Genomic DNA, 15,347 nt, shown 5'->3' with positions numbered 1-15,347 from the left:
ATTTGACCCACCCATTTCCCATTTTACCAAGTCATTCATTACTCTTTCAGTTACTTCCTCATCCAAATTAAAGCCAGCAATTCAGTTTAGCATCACCTTTTACAAAAACTTTCATATCATATTGGTATCATTCAGCCTTTTTAAGACATTTTTATTAATTAGAACCATTTCCACTCTTCCACATTTCCCTACAACTTCATCTTCTTACACATTTTAACTAGCAATTTAGTGTAATTTAGACAGCTTTTTAAAAACAACTTGAAATATTCCATTTTGGTTTATACATTATTGATATTATTCAACATTTCAATGAAATTCATACTAATTAAAACCATTCCCACTTTTCCAACTATTCTCACTACTTCACCTTCTTCTTATGCAATTATGCCAGCAATCCAGTTTAGCTTCAGCAATTTAGCTTTTTAGCATTCACAAGCATTTTCTGCAGGAAATGCATTTTCTAGTTTATCATGTAGGCCTACAGATGATTTTTATCACTTCTATTGATGCACTTTTCTGTCCAGGATTAATTATATGAAGACTTTACCGCCTTGGTCCATATCTTCCAGGTCTGCTCTCTGTCAGTCTCGCTGAGGTCTCTGTGTTGTGGTCTTGACAATAACATGAGTGGACAGACTAACAAACTCCACCAGATCTCTGCGACTTGTGGCCATGCAGTGACCTGTGGTCTGCTAACCAGACCGCAGACGAGCTCACACTCGCGTAAACAGACAAAACATAACACACATGGGTAAATAAGTAAGAACACATGACACACACAGACACTTGTTCACTTTGCATAGTTTCCTTTGAGTTGGAAGAAAGAAATTGCAGGGCTTTCACAGAAGACAGAATTCACACCAGAAGCTCCTTTTCCATTTAGTCTTTTATTTTAATAATTAATTTACATTTGTTTTAAAGTCCTAGAGCTCTGTTTTTGTTTCTGTTCCTGCCTGCTTCACCTCCTGAAAAACATAAAAGTGTAATAAGTGAAATACAGCAAAGAGGTAATATAGTTTACCTAGAGTGTATTTACAGTATGTAGCATTTAACAGACACAGACATAATACGTCTACTATTGGATTCCCTTCAAAGGAAAGCTCAACGAAATGCTTTCCTTTAGTAATTAACATCAATCTATTTTGGCTCTGCTTCAATTTTAGTTTGATATGTCAAGAATTTTAAGTTATTTGGTTTCAGAAGAATAAATATAACATTTTACAGATTTACTTGAATTGTGATATGAATGTGAATCCATTTTTTTGCACACCCCTATCGTTTATTCCTATCCTCTAACACGATCCACAGGAGTGTTTCATAAATGAGCGCCCCTAGCAGTGGCAGGGAATACAAGGTGGCAGCGTTTTCCATCCTCATATCTAAACCAGAGAACATAAAGGTCGCAGTGGATGTCGTAATGTTGTAAAACGGTTGCAGTTTGGTTAGGTTTAAGCACCAAAGCTTTATAGTTTTTTGGAAAAAGATCTTGGTTTGGGTTGAAATTACATTTGTTAAATTACTTTACATGTTACACACATGACACAGACATGACGTTGTTCCGTAAAGTAAAAAAAAAACCTCACCATTTACTTTTATTTTCTGGCACAAACCCTAGTCTCTTGGGTGAAAGTCCTGTGTTTGTTTGACCTATCCAACACCCCAACCTCCTCATGCAAAATTTGGGCTTTTATACTTTGTCACCTTACTTCCTGCCTTGATCCCATAATAATTATGGGAGGCCACAAGAGGGACCCACCACTATAAAACATAAATAAGAGTCGTAATTGTGCCTTGAACAAATTACTTATGGGGGTGTTTTTCGGGGCAGGACTAATTTATGAACCATATTTGTCAGGTAAAGGTCCAGGGATTATTAAAAAAAATGTAATTACTTCTCAAGCAATGATCCTGTAGAAAGCTGCAATACTGTCATTGAGTCAAATGTACAAAACTGAAGCTTGAAGATTGACATTGTTTGTGTTTTTTGTGATTTTGGTTGATTGTTGATGATTTAAGTCATTAGGGAACTTGAACAGAGTATTTTAAAGAACAATTTTCTCTCCTTATCTGTTTTGATCCTTTCTTGCATATGTCACCTGCCTTGTACTGTATCGTGCATCACAATCTCATTTATATCTCATTTGTTTCAACCGTGAATTTAAATCTATTGGCCACCTAGGTTTTATTTATCATCAAACTCACTGTCACTTTTCTTTCTGATACTTTTTTTTCCAACATGATGAGTGAAAGTATGAAACTCCTGTTTGATATAATGTGCTTATGATTTTAAATCACTAAAATCTGCTGCCCATTTTTTTTGGTTTAAATTGTTTAAAGTCAGTCTACATGTTACAAGAAAACAGGGCTTCTGAGCACAATGAGCAACATCTAAATCTTAACCAGGTGTTGCAGCTACCAGGTTATAATACATCTAACCATCAGCAGTGGCTAATTGTAGGTAAGCCTTAACTCACCTTCAGTTCCCCTCGTAGGAAGGACTGGCAGAACTCCCGTACCCTCTCAGTAGAGATCTCTCCCTCTGGCAGGAGCCACTTCATGTCCGAGTCACCATCATACATGCCAACTCGAGGGAGGTCCTTAGACTTCAGGCCGAAGTAGCCCAGTGACCGGGAGTTGGACTTCACTGCTCCGTTGATTAGCACAAACAAAAACTGGAACACAGTTTTTATGACTTTATTTAGCTTATTATAGCTTATATTAAGTAACCGGTAACTCAGCCGTATTTGAAACTATTATTTTGTAGGTGAAGTAAGATGAATATTCTCACCTTGCCTGTGAACTCAGGGGCCATAGCTCCCAGTCGCTCCCTGAGCTCAGTGTATTCTTTACTCCCCCTGTTGGCAAAGAGCAGGAGGTGTGTCTTCACCTCTGAATGAAACAAGCCCACTGCGGTCTGAGGAGAGGGAAAACAGCACGTAGCTTATAGAATACTGGTTAAGGTGGAAGAAGCTCTGTTCCCACTGGCCAACCATGGTTTTCTTTTTCAGAAGCCTCTCACCTGAGCTTGTTGTGTTTTTTTTTACTCTTTGTAGTGACATTTGTGTGCCTATTGTTCTTGTATCAACTTGTCATTTATGTTGGATACGTTCATATTCTTAGAATACTCTTAATACCAGTGGTGGAGAAAAACTAAAAGTACAATTTTGAGGTACTTGTACTGTACCTTAGTATTACCATTTTATGCAACTTTATACTTCTACTCAACTACATTTTAGAGAGAAATATTGTACTTTTTACTCTACTATCTGACAGTCACTATTCAGATCGGACTATTTGAAATCATACATTGTCAAGGATTAACTTCTTTACAGTATATAAACTAGTTAAAAATACACATTAAAATGCTGGAATCAGGAATAATAATGTGCAAATATGATATAGGTAATATAACACTGACAGGACACTCTGCTGCCTATTGAGAACTTTGATATTTTAAGTACATTTTGTTACTAGTACTTCTGAATGCAGGACTTTTACTAGTGAGTATTTTTTAAGTTTGGTACTGCAACTTTTATTTAAGTAAATAATATATATCAACATATAAATATCTGAATACTTCTTCCACCACTGTGGTGAGACAATGATGATGGAGTGGTGAGTGAGTGGGTAGCAGGGAATGTTACAAAATAAGAAGTGTAACTTTTTTATGTTGCCCCATTTTCTTATTTTTCAATTTTACATTTGTCTTCATTGAAAATATATTATTAAGATGGAAGAAGTAAAGCTTTAGGGGATAAATAAAGAACAGTTTGACAAACAGAGGCAGGCTGTTAAAACATTTCATACATGATAGTGATGACTACATGAGTTGGACCTACCACTTGGTTGTATTCTGTGATGTATCGGACCTCGTTGATGGTGATGAAGTTTACAAGACCCTCAGCTTCTAACTTCTTGGCTTCGGCAATGACAAGGTTCTCCTGGTGATTATCTGCCTGGATCACATCACACACATCAATATCGACATCATTCAAAAACTCACATCACATTTATTGTTGAAAAAGATGCCTCATGTAGACAAATGGTGCAAAATACCTTTCTGAAAAGGGTGATGGTGTCTGAGGAGAGGCTGTAGACTGCCCACACCTCTTTCTCAGTGCAGATGGCTACCGGGACTGAGTCAACTCGCTTTGCAGCTGCAACGAGTTCCTGATAGCCGAGACTCTCCTCTCCCTGAGAGGAAAGAGAGTGAGTTACATCTCATCTTTTCATGTACATTCTCTTCTCACACTTTTTTACCCATGGATGCAGTCTTAGGCATACAATAACACATCTTAGAGTTGGGATGTATTTTTTCCTCTTTAGAAGGTTTAGGTATAGCAGACACCAGAAACTCTCCTGTTACCATCCTTTTTCCTCAAAGAAAATGTAAATTTAAAAAAGGGAAGGGAGCAGAGAGAGAAAGTCAGAGATGGAGAAACAAAAGAATATATACTAAGAAGAGAGAGGTGAGGCTGACTCAAAGGAAGGTGAATCATGTGTATTTCTGAGACAGTATTGCATGAGCTCTGGCAATTCATTTAATCATTTTGCAGCCTGTAATATGTGCTCATTCCCAGTGAGTCACAGCACCAATATTTTGGTCTCTTTTTGCCTTCAGCATCACAGTCCAACTATGCCTGATTCTCATGGGCTCTCTCTTCCATTCTCCTCTCGTGAACCTTATCCCTGCGTTTGTTTACGAGAGGGTCAATGAAGCCAATCCCGCAAGTCTTCAGATACTCATGTATTTCCTGTGAAGTGGCCCCGCCATCTTCCCCCGCACACAGAGTCTAGCCAAAGGGCTCGCCTCCATGGCATTCACTGCACCAGCGCTGCCAAAGGTGTGGCCACAGGAAATATATTCTTCTTCCAGATTTATTCATGACAGCAGCATCACCAACACCAGGGTGCAAACAAATGCTGTATTTTTGGAACCCTCACAGTCTCACTCTCAGCTAATTTGTTTGATCCTGCCTGGTTCGCCGCATGCATGTTAGCATAATAAACAAAGCCATAAAATGTAGACCCATGTAGGCTTGTTTAAAAGATGTCTAAAATCTGATTTGAGCCCATGGTTGAGACTTTTTTTTTCTCAATATGCAATTTTCATGTCTGACCTCCAAGAATCCGATGACCACCACTTCAGCAGAGTCGATAAAGGCCTCAGCAGCTTTGGTGTCAGTCAGTCTGGGAAGGGCATTGTCTGAGAAAGAAAGACACAAGATACACAATTAAACATATTTTGTACCTTACAGTCCTAGACGTTGTCTGAACAATAAGATTCTACAGCCACTTTAGCAGCTCTGTGTCGCTGTACTTAGACACAGTTGTGGGCTGAATGCTAACGTCAGCATGCTAAAATCCTCACAATGAAAATCACTAACATGCTGAAGTTAAGCAGGTATAACGTTTTCCATGTTCATCTTATTAGCTAATTAACAATATACACAAAGTACAGCCAAGGCTTTATGTCTTATTAGTTTTGCAGGTATTTGATCATAAATAAAAGTATTGAACAAATGACAATATTGACATGATGATCAACAAAGTTATTATAATATCCTGTTCGCACCAAATTACATTAAAATCTATCCAATATTCTTTTCACTCAAAATCACCATGATGTGAAGCGCAGGGTGTCGTTGAAGGAAAAGTCAGGGGAAATATGAATATCTCGACAATATTTTGTGACAATCCATCAAGTACCGTAGATGTTAAGATACTTCACTAAATAAGTGAAAACTTCATCCTCAGGGCACTATTGATATCACAATTGTATGCTAGATAAGTGAAAACGTATCTAGTCAGATGATCACCAAAGTCAGTAGGATTCCTCCTCTGGGGACCATGAAAGCCTTCGCAGTATTTCATGGCAATCTATCCAACAGCTGTCAAGACATTTCACAAAAAAATCTAAATGTCAACCTCATGGTGGCACTAGAGGTGAAATCAAAATGATTAGGATTCATCCTCAGGGGACTAGTAATAGTCATAATTGTACAAACTTTAATGGCAAGTGAAAGTGGTGATAGACCAACCAAACATAGAGTCTAAAACTATACTAGCAGAGGTGCAACACTTTGAGGGAAGTTTGATTTTCCGCATTGAAAGCAGAAAGAAAACTAGAATAAAACCAATATGACACAGTATACTAAAATCAATTTACCTTTCTCTGTGGCAACGACAGTAGACACCAGAAGGGAGAAAAACAGAGTGATCAGCATGTTTCAAATAATCCGACTGACAGAGAGGCAGGAATACACACAAGACGTTGTAGCTGTTTGACTCTGTATGAAGTCGTGTCAACTCTGGTCTGTCTCTGACAGCCACCACAACTCTTCTGGGATGTGATTGGAGGCCTTCATGAGAACCAGCCAGGTGTTCTTGATAAGTTGGAGTGCTGGGACGTTGGACTACGTGTCACTGTGCGACAGGGGACAGGTGTGAGTGTGTTTCTGCACTGTGGTGTGGTGGCAATCTAAAGTTGAGAGGGACAACAATGATTGAACCTGACTTTTGCTTTTGTGAAATATCACACACGTCTTCCTGTGTCTCGTTAGTAGCATCTTCTTAAAAACTTTGAAAATGTCTTGTGCTATAGTGAGTTACATACATCAGTTGTGGGTGTGAGCCTCTGCTGACATAGCAGCCTGGTTAATACTCAGGCTGCAGATATCCAGTGAGGAGGCCTGTGTGACCAGTGAAGGAGTTCAACTGGGCTGCATTTTGGTACATTCTCCACAGGAGGGACACAACTCCCAGCCAATCCATTCATCCCCATGCAGACACCCAGGGAAGTAAATGTATGGAGTTTAGAGTTTGGTATTTGGAGACACTTTGGAATATAAATGTTGTTTTATGCATAGGTTATTACATGTTATTACATAAATCTAAAACCTCTTTGAGTTGATGAAAAGTGCAACATAAAACTACCATAAAATCATGTCAGTCCCACAAATGAGTGGTGTCAGATGTGACATTACAATAACAGTTAATTTGTTCACCAGAAATAGAGTGAGTGCACATTTGCTCTGTAATCTAACATCTTAACAGCTAATAGTATTGATTAAAACCGATGATGTAACCATACCAGAACAAATAACAGAAGAACAACTAAAAATCTAAAATTGTAAGCCAAAAAATATTACATACAGAGACAGAAGAAAAAGCCTTCAGTAGCTCCCACAAACCACCACAGAAATGTTGTTTTATGTGTCGAAAAAATCTTAAAGCCTCTCAAATGCAGAATTATTTGTAATAGCATTGTGGGAATTATTGGACTAAACTCAAAAAGAATAATTTATATGAAGTTTTATGTTTTACTCTGATGATTTTCAAAAAAAAGAATTCCCAGAAAAGGAATCTGCTAAAAATTGCTGGCAAGTTAAAGTTTGGTTTACCACAGAGCAGAAAAACCAGGATGTACCAAAATACAGTGAACTCCATAGGACAAAATGGTCTGAACCCTGTAAACTTTTTTTGTGTGTGTGTCAATAAAATCCAAATACACTACATATAATTCTAAAAATAAAAGATAAAAAACGTTATTCTGGTTGTGAAACAGATTGTACAAATAGCCTCCTAGCTGTTTCTACAAGTTCAAATGTATTCAGTGCAAGGAGACTAATGAGAGCAATAATGAAAAAGACTCATAACTTATAACTTATCACAACACCAACAATCGTCTTCTGAGATTTAAAAAAACGTGTTGTTCCAAGCTGTGAAAAGTCTTGCCTTATTCTCAGGGCTGGTTTTTGTAATGTATGTTTACATAGGGCTTAAGGGCAACACTAATACTGCTAACGTCATAGGCCCATGACTTGTGTGAAATGCACATACAGGTGACGTCTGTAGCAGTGATACTGCAACTCTTCTCAGGTGAGGACCCAAGAAAATAAAGCTTCTTACAAACACAATTCTGTCTCTCTAGCGTCACAGCACAAGCTTTAAGTTGTGGGCGGGCGGTAATCTAAATCATTACCCAGTGAGGTAAAGAAAGGGATATACTGTATCGTTGGAGATATAAGGTATAAATCATGACAAAACCTTATAGAGACTTTAGGCTGGAATGTTGTACAGAGGTGAAGTAAACATGTAAACCTTTTCTGTTTTCTCTTTTCTATCCAATCAAAATAGTTTCTTGTTTTCTGTATCTCTGCATAGATGTCTCCTTTATTTATTTTTTCACTGTGCTGCTTTAAGACAACAGTTTACCATCTTTAATTTATAACAGCGCTGACACATGCTGCATACTGCTCTGCAGTAAAGTTGGTGTTTATAGCATTCCTGACACAAAGGCACACTGGGAGAACAATGAAGAGGAAACATAGAAAAAAAAGTAGGAAGGACAGAAATGAATTTAAAAAATGTTGTCTTTGGCCATTTCTGACTCTTTGTGGACAAGTGTGAAATGTTTAACAGTTTCACGGAAGATGCAGTTTAGTTTAAAATTACAGGCCCAGTTGGTCATATAGTTGGTGCTGCAAATAAACAAAGCAAAATTGATGATTACAATACACACAGTGGCAGAAACATCTGATTAGTTACACAGACTTAGTGATGTGTTTTCTCTAAATGGATTGTGGTGAAACTTTGTCTTTTTCAGGGTAACTTTGTGAGCAAATAATTGTAAAAAAAAAAATGCTCTGAAGTTTGCAAACACTGTGCAGGACACCGTACCATCTAACAGGTTCATTTTCTTTCTTGTTTATTTTGTTGTGGAAATTCAGACTATATTTGTATTGAATAAAAAATAAGCTTTGCAGGAGGTTGCTGGATAGACATTAGGGCAGAATCTGTGTTTCTACTCATAAAAACATGAGTGTCCCAACAGGTCCTCCAACAGATGCTTCTCCTAAGTTTAGTTTAGGGGTGAGATCATGATGTAACAAGGTAAACCTGGATTACTGGTATTTAGATTGTGGTCAGGTTAAAGCTGTCATGATTTCGATCATCACTTACACAACTTTTAACCCTGTTAGGCCTCAGACTGCTGATGAGCTTCTCCTCACACCATCACTGTCTCACTTATGTAATGTGCACATGCAAACATCAACATTTGCCATGGAGATTTATAAATATGCAGTAATAAGAAACACATTTTAAAAAATTAAACAAGATGATTATTCAAATAATTACTTCAGTTTACAATAATAATAATAAGAATAAGAAAAATGTAACTGCAACAAAAGACTGAAGAAAAAAACAACCATATGACCAAAACATTTTTCTTTTTAATACAGCAAAAAAGGTAAGTATTTTTATAATCTAAAATGATCTACAGTAAATATAAATTAACTAGAATAATATCCCAAATGTCTTTGTGGGTCATGGTAAATGTGTCAGCTGTGTGGGAGTGTTTGCAGTTTGGATTTCATGTGTGGGATGGAAACAGCTTACAGGCTGCCTGATGGTATCCACAGAGGATAGGGAGGCCCTCTGACACTCTAATTACCCATATGACACTGTATAATCCTCGATCTCTGTAGGAGAAACAGAATCTGTGTCAGTTGGGGGATTCATACTGTATTAAATAATAATTACCAGGTAATTTGTCCACAACTAAAATGAAATTGCAACTAATCAGTGTAAAAGTTGGAAGGAAGGACGAGTCAGCAGGAGACATGCAGGTTGATTTCCCTATCTCGACTCACAGCCACACACCCTCGTCCAATGTCAACCACATGAAGCACAGATACTATTTGTAAAGCTATTCGTGGAGCTGATGGAGAGACAACTGGAGAGTTCTAGAATCCAATATTCTGTGATAGGGTCACAGTGGTTTTCAGACCCCAATCCTATCACAGCCTGTCAGCTTGAAGAGTTAAACCTTTGTTGCAGAGCAAACAACAAAGTGGATAGTAAACCACCAGACAGTAACTGAAGGCATCAGCAGAGGTTGGTTCTGCACTGAGCTTTCTGTACACCCTCAGCCTTTTTTTGCTTGTGTTGCAGCTGGTTTCAGCTGGAATTTTAGAAGGAATATATTTGTGATGTTAGACACACAGTATTTATGTTGCAATCACAAACTCATGGGCTTTTCAGATCAACTCTCTCTTTAGGAACCATATTTTTAACCACACATGCCATAGTTTGTGGGTGATTCCTGGATGTAGTTGTTTGCCATTTTGGGAAAGATTTATTATTACTTTATTGTCAGCTGTAAAATGACACTACACTGTGGTACATATGCACTCATGTTGTGCACTTGTGCAAATTGTTTCTCAGAACTGTTTCATCACAATTTACATTTCAAGTTGATCAAACATGGATTCCTGGCTGTACTGGTAAAAAGTAAACTTTTGGATTCCCTTTTTACAACACACAAATTAGCTCCCCTAGCAGTGGCAGGACAAACAAAACCAATGGCATGAACTGAATGTAGAGCTGATAAGAGACAATTAGTACACAAAATCAGGTACGCAGTGTGATTTAGTCCAGATGATTACTGTGCATGGGCTTTCTGTTACTTTGCTGAGTCTAATCCTACAGCAAGAGTCTAAAAATAGACACTAGAGGATAATTTTACTCTGGGTACCAAATACAGTAGTTGCTACATTTTAAAATAAACAAACCTAACCACAATATTACTTTAAATTGTCTTTCTGTTATTCTCTGCCAAAGCCATCTCTGGCTGTTGAAATAAGCAAAACATTAATTAATTCATTAATTTACAAATCCACAAAGGAGTTTTGGCATCAAACGTTATGATTCAGAGGGGGGTACAGATAATCAACATTATGATGATGATTATGGGCTACGTCACACAAAATTGAAAACATCTTAACACCCACCACAGTGAACTGACTCCTCTTTCTCTCAGTAACCAGCAGATGCAGCTGTTGCAGCTCTGCTCACCAGAGAACAACATGCATCTTAAAAAAAAGACAGACTGCTCTGGTCGGCCCTGATTGATAATCTGGTTTGGCAGGCGCTCTGACAGACTACAAGACAATTAGCTCAAGAACAACTTAATTATTTTACACTGCACTCTTTAAGCAGCTTACAAATGTCTTGTATATGTTAATCTATGTTTTTCTTTTATCCATTAGCAGTGGCAATTTTTAAAAATAATTATTTTTTTGTTTTACGTGGGTTTTTATTTTGTCAATGCCTTTTTTTAAATGCATCAAAAATTGCATGCAATCACACACATATAACAGACCTTGTAATCATTTCCTTCTCTGTGTTCACCCACAGACCCCACGTCTCCCTGTCAGGTCCCCACATAAAGTGGCCAAAGGTTTGGAACTGATGTTTGCCCTATTTATGCCACATTGCACGAGGCACTGCCTCTTTGTCTGCTTGCTGTTTAGACGCTCCAACAGTTAATTGGTGCAGTGACACAAATGTGCATTGATATCTGGAGGCCACACACACACACACACACACACACACACACACACACACACACACACACACACACACACACACACACACACACACACATATTTTATATACTTTATACTTTTATGCTACATTTTTTTGACAGCTATGAATAATAGTTTACACTGCAGATTAAGATTTTAAATATAAAACCTATAATCATTGAATGAAAAGATGCATTGTTACAGTTTAAACTACCCAACCGTAAATAAACTAGTTGATCTTTACCCATCCAAATACAACAGTAAAAATGCTACTTACACTGTAATGCATCAGTAATAATTAATGCAATAATATCATATGTTATATAACACTAAGTGTACAAGTACTTGTACACTTAGGATTTGTACAGACAAATCATCTCTTGCTAAATTGTGTCTTCATTATTACAAACTGCCAGATTTCTGTAATAGCTGATAACTTGATCTTTATTGGCACATGGTAAAAACATTTTTGTCTTTAACATACTTGTGGAGGAAAACAATAGACTTTTTACTTGCTGTGAATAAGCAGCTTTGGTTGCCATAGCAACAACAGCTTCAGTCACCTTCTTCCATTGTCCCTTACCTTCTCTGTCCTTGAAGCCAGATTTATTTTTACAATTTGAGTGAATTATTCATGAATTATTATATAATATTTCTATAATATGTGTGGCAGCTAAAAAAAAATGGTGGTGGCCACACCCGTGTCACCAAGTGAGTCATTATAAAAAATTATACTGTAAAAAACTAACAGTGAAAGACACAAGAGGCCAAACAACATGTAGGCCTATGGAGTTGTTTTTTTTGTTATTGTTTTTTTATGTGTTCATCATTTTAAATATCAGTGTAGCATGTGGTGTTAATAATAGGAAGAACACAAAGACAGATGGTCAAACTATTAACTTTTATTGTGTTTATGGAGTTGTTCCTCTCTACTGACAAAATAGATACATGATCTTTTCACTGAAGAGTGAAGTGAATCATAGACTTTCTCTTAAAAATAAAATGTTTATGTAGCTAAGACACAAAATAGACATCTGTGCATGTTGGATTAGCAGCTTTGAGGGGAAGAGGTGGAAAAAGAGCACCCTCCTTCATAATATAAAATAAATACTCCATTTGATTTATTTTTTTTCCTCTGTGGAAAGTACAGGCTGCTGACACCACTCGTTACGAGGATGATGGAAAATTGGTCGAAGATAAAGTGCATGAGACAAGCTAGAGTACTGGATTTCCTTTTTTCCAGATCAAAACCTTTAATTAAAAGCTGCTATCTCTTTTCAGCTGTTCAGTAAACAGTTGGGATACATGAGGAACAACGGATGGTAGGGAAGAGGGCTAAACAATTCCATATTTCGCCAGGTCACAGAGCTCCATGTCCCCGAAGGCTTCCCATGGGCAAACCACTGTGATGTCTGTGCCAAGACCTTCCATGCCGGGGATATCGTCTCCAAATCTGAGTGCATAAGACAAAAAAGATCTGATGAGTACAAAGTAAGAGATCCAAGTTGTTGTTTTTTGTTTTAAAGTAGGCCTAAAATGGCAAATAAAGAAAAGATGTGGTTTTTTGTTGTGTGTGATCTTAAATCCATCTCACCCCTTCTGGCCGGGTTTAGGTGCCTTGCTCTTGAAGGTACGAGCGGCCCTCTGCTTGAATCTGGGAGGGGCCTTCTTGTCGGCGGGAAGTGCAACGGCTGTGTCTGCCATTTTAATTGGATACTGACAAAGAAAAAAGAACAACGTCTATGAGATCCATGCAACTCTTAGTTCTTTTAAACTTTCCTGTTTGCCACTGCTTTGTATTCAATTAAATATCTCACACTGCACCATCACTTTTATTCAATTTCTTTTCCTTTATGAAATCCTATTTACATTTTACATCTTTTTTAGGTTGCCTTGGGTTTGGGTTTTATATCTTTTCTTAATGCCTTTTTGAGTTTAATGTACAGCACTTTGTATCATGTATCATTACTTTCGCTCATACAGATAAATTAATAGCCTATACACCGTTGCACGTGCGCACACATGTACACACACGTGTTGATCTTGTTTTTAATTTAATACCGTTATTCCCAAATTTTTTTGTATGTATTTTTATTTTATTTTGCATCAATTTTATGTTGTCTTATTATTGTCTCTGTTTTTGTTCGATACAATGTAATGACATTTTAAAAGTATCAAGGTGGAGGCTTCAAATAAGCCCACTGGGTTTTTTGCCTCTCCCTGCGTTATATTTGTTTGTTATCTTTGTCACTCTGTTCATTTTAAATTGTGCAAATAAACCTAAACTTTGAATGGCCTTGCTGTTGAAAGGTGCTATACACATAAGCGTGTCTTGCACCGCAGATTCCTCTGCTCCCATCAACTAATATTCTCCCCTTTGTAGAGGTGTCATCACAGTAAAATCAGAAATCAAAAGCTTATCCATGTCCAGACATAACACCAAAGTATTGATGCCTCAGGCATTGATAATAAAAACAAAGTACCACCACTGTTCAAAATTCCTCTGGGTTCATCCAAATCTATCAAGTAAAAAGAGGACATTATAAAGAACCGGGCCTACAAGAAGGACAGCACAAATAACTACTCCGTATGAAGTCTTCTCAGTAAGAATCTCAGATCTCATTTCAGCTCCTCATGATACTCAAGACAAAGACTATAAAGCCATCAATATGTCTGTCTTTCTTTTTTTCTGAAGCATTACGTGTTATCAAAGCAGTAAAAGCCTCACTGTACCAGAGCTAATAAAATTGCAGTTTCATCTTACCTTTTGTTGAAGTCTCCAAGTGTATTTTCTGATGCTGTGTGATGAGCTTGTCTTGTTTCTAGCTTTTGGTGTTCCTCTCTCTGTCTGGCCCTTTTTAAAGTCCTTTGAGCGGCTAATCCACTCAGATGTTATGTGATTGTTTTTGTGTGCCAACTCTGCTCTGTCCTTTTCTGTACCAGCTCAGCCACGAATAGATGAGATCAAGGAGGGCGATAAATAAATACAAGGTGTATTCCAAGTGACTGTAGCTATATCGGTCAACATGTTGAATTGAAGTGAACTATTGAGGTTTCATTATTGGCAGGTGTAAGTGACAGTAATTAGACTGTCAAGTTGAAGCCAAAAGATCTGCTGAACGATATCCATTGTCTTTCTGTCTATCTGTCACAGCACACCACATACATCAGTTATTTCACCCACACATACTGTACCCTTCTGCATTAAATTCTACAGTTCTTTATAGTACAAGTAACTGCTCATTTGGGTTTAACCACAGGAATACTTTATTTACAATATGAAAAATAACTGCATGTCATGGTTAATGTGGATCACCTTTGTTTTTACTATTCATCTACAAAAACAGTTGGGAAAGGCTTTCCAAACAGGATCGTGATAATAGGCCACAAAGAAAAAAGAAGGGGAGCTGGCAAATGCAGAGAGATAATTTATTATGTAGTATCTTACTCAATATCTTGAAGAACACAAAAAGGTGTGAATCAGCAGCTGCTCTGAAGCCTTTTGTAAATATGTGCATGGTTACGTACAGTATACGTACTGTATGTTACGCATACTTTTGTATGTGTTATCTCACTTCTGTATGTTTGTGTATATTTTGCTAATGCTGCTCATCGCTGTTTTTATTGTATGTCTTGTGTGTCAAATATTCCATTTGTAATGCGTTGTATGTAGTTTATCTTTGTGTGTGTTTTGCTAATGTTGCTTATTGCTGTTTTTATTATGTGTACAGCCCTTTGGGACATGCTTTGTGATGTTGGACTATCATAAATCTTTATTTGACTTTTCAAAGTATCTAAAATTGTCTCCATGTTGACCAACATTAAAGTGCTCTTACATGGAATCGTTAGTGATTAAAAAAAACACTGAATAATATTATATTCTGTAACACTTTGACAGAAGCTTAATGAGTATTTTTTTTACTTTTGATACTTTAAGTACATTTAGCTGAAAATACTTTTGTACTTTTAGGACTA

At 37.3% G+C, this 15,347-nt stretch overlaps 2 protein-coding genes across 2 annotated transcripts; both read right to left on the bottom strand.

Moving 5' to 3' along the window:
- Positions 1 to 923: 923 nt before the first annotated feature.
- Positions 924 to 6,227, bottom strand: erp27 (endoplasmic reticulum protein 27). Its single transcript, XM_028590132.1, has 7 exons — positions 6,170 to 6,227; positions 5,121 to 5,206; positions 4,057 to 4,194; positions 3,840 to 3,956; positions 2,789 to 2,914; positions 2,475 to 2,672; positions 924 to 965 (listed from the first exon to the last, which is right to left on the bottom strand). The coding sequence occupies exons 1-7, from the start codon at positions 6,225 to 6,227 to the stop codon at positions 924 to 926; spliced, it is 765 nt and encodes a 254-aa protein (XP_028445933.1).
- Positions 6,228 to 12,707: 6,480 nt separating this feature from the next.
- Positions 12,708 to 14,191, bottom strand: LOC114546936 (retinal cone rhodopsin-sensitive cGMP 3',5'-cyclic phosphodiesterase subunit gamma). The gene is made up of 3 exons (XM_028566117.1): positions 14,137 to 14,191; positions 12,967 to 13,088; positions 12,708 to 12,825 (listed from the first exon to the last, which is right to left on the bottom strand). The coding sequence occupies exons 2-3, from the start codon at positions 13,074 to 13,076 to the stop codon at positions 12,708 to 12,710; spliced, it is 228 nt and encodes a 75-aa protein (XP_028421918.1). The 5' UTR covers positions 13,077 to 13,088; positions 14,137 to 14,191.
- Positions 14,192 to 15,347: the final 1,156 nt, after the last annotated feature.

The sequence above is a fragment of the Perca flavescens genome, chromosome 2 (assembly GCF_004354835.1).
Source record: "Perca flavescens isolate YP-PL-M2 chromosome 2, PFLA_1.0, whole genome shotgun sequence".
In the NCBI taxonomy this organism is placed as follows: domain Eukaryota; kingdom Metazoa; phylum Chordata; class Actinopteri; order Perciformes; family Percidae; genus Perca; species Perca flavescens.
This window is presented reverse-complemented; position numbering and strand designations above follow the sequence as displayed.

Bases quoted from the DNA above. Each gene is read 5' to 3' on its own strand.
- erp27 (XM_028590132.1), bottom strand. From the start codon at position 6,227: ATGCTGATCACTCTGTTTTTCTCCCTTCTGGTGTCTACTGTCGTTGCC. The intron at 4,195-5,120 runs GTCAGACATGAA...CTTTCCTCTCAG, and splicing joins TGGTCATCGGATTCTTGGAG to GGAGAGGAGAGTCTCGGCTA. The intron at 966-2,474 runs GTGAGTTAAGGC...TATGTTTTTCAG, and splicing joins TCCTACGAGGGGAACTGAAG to GAGGTGAAGCAGGCAGGAAC.
- LOC114546936 (XM_028566117.1), bottom strand. From the start codon at position 13,076: ATGGCAGACACAGCCGTTGCACTTCCCGCCGACAAGAAGGCCCCTCCC. The intron at 12,826-12,966 runs GTGAGATGGATT...TTATGCACTCAG, and splicing joins CCTAAACCCGGCCAGAAGGG to ATTTGGAGACGATATCCCCG.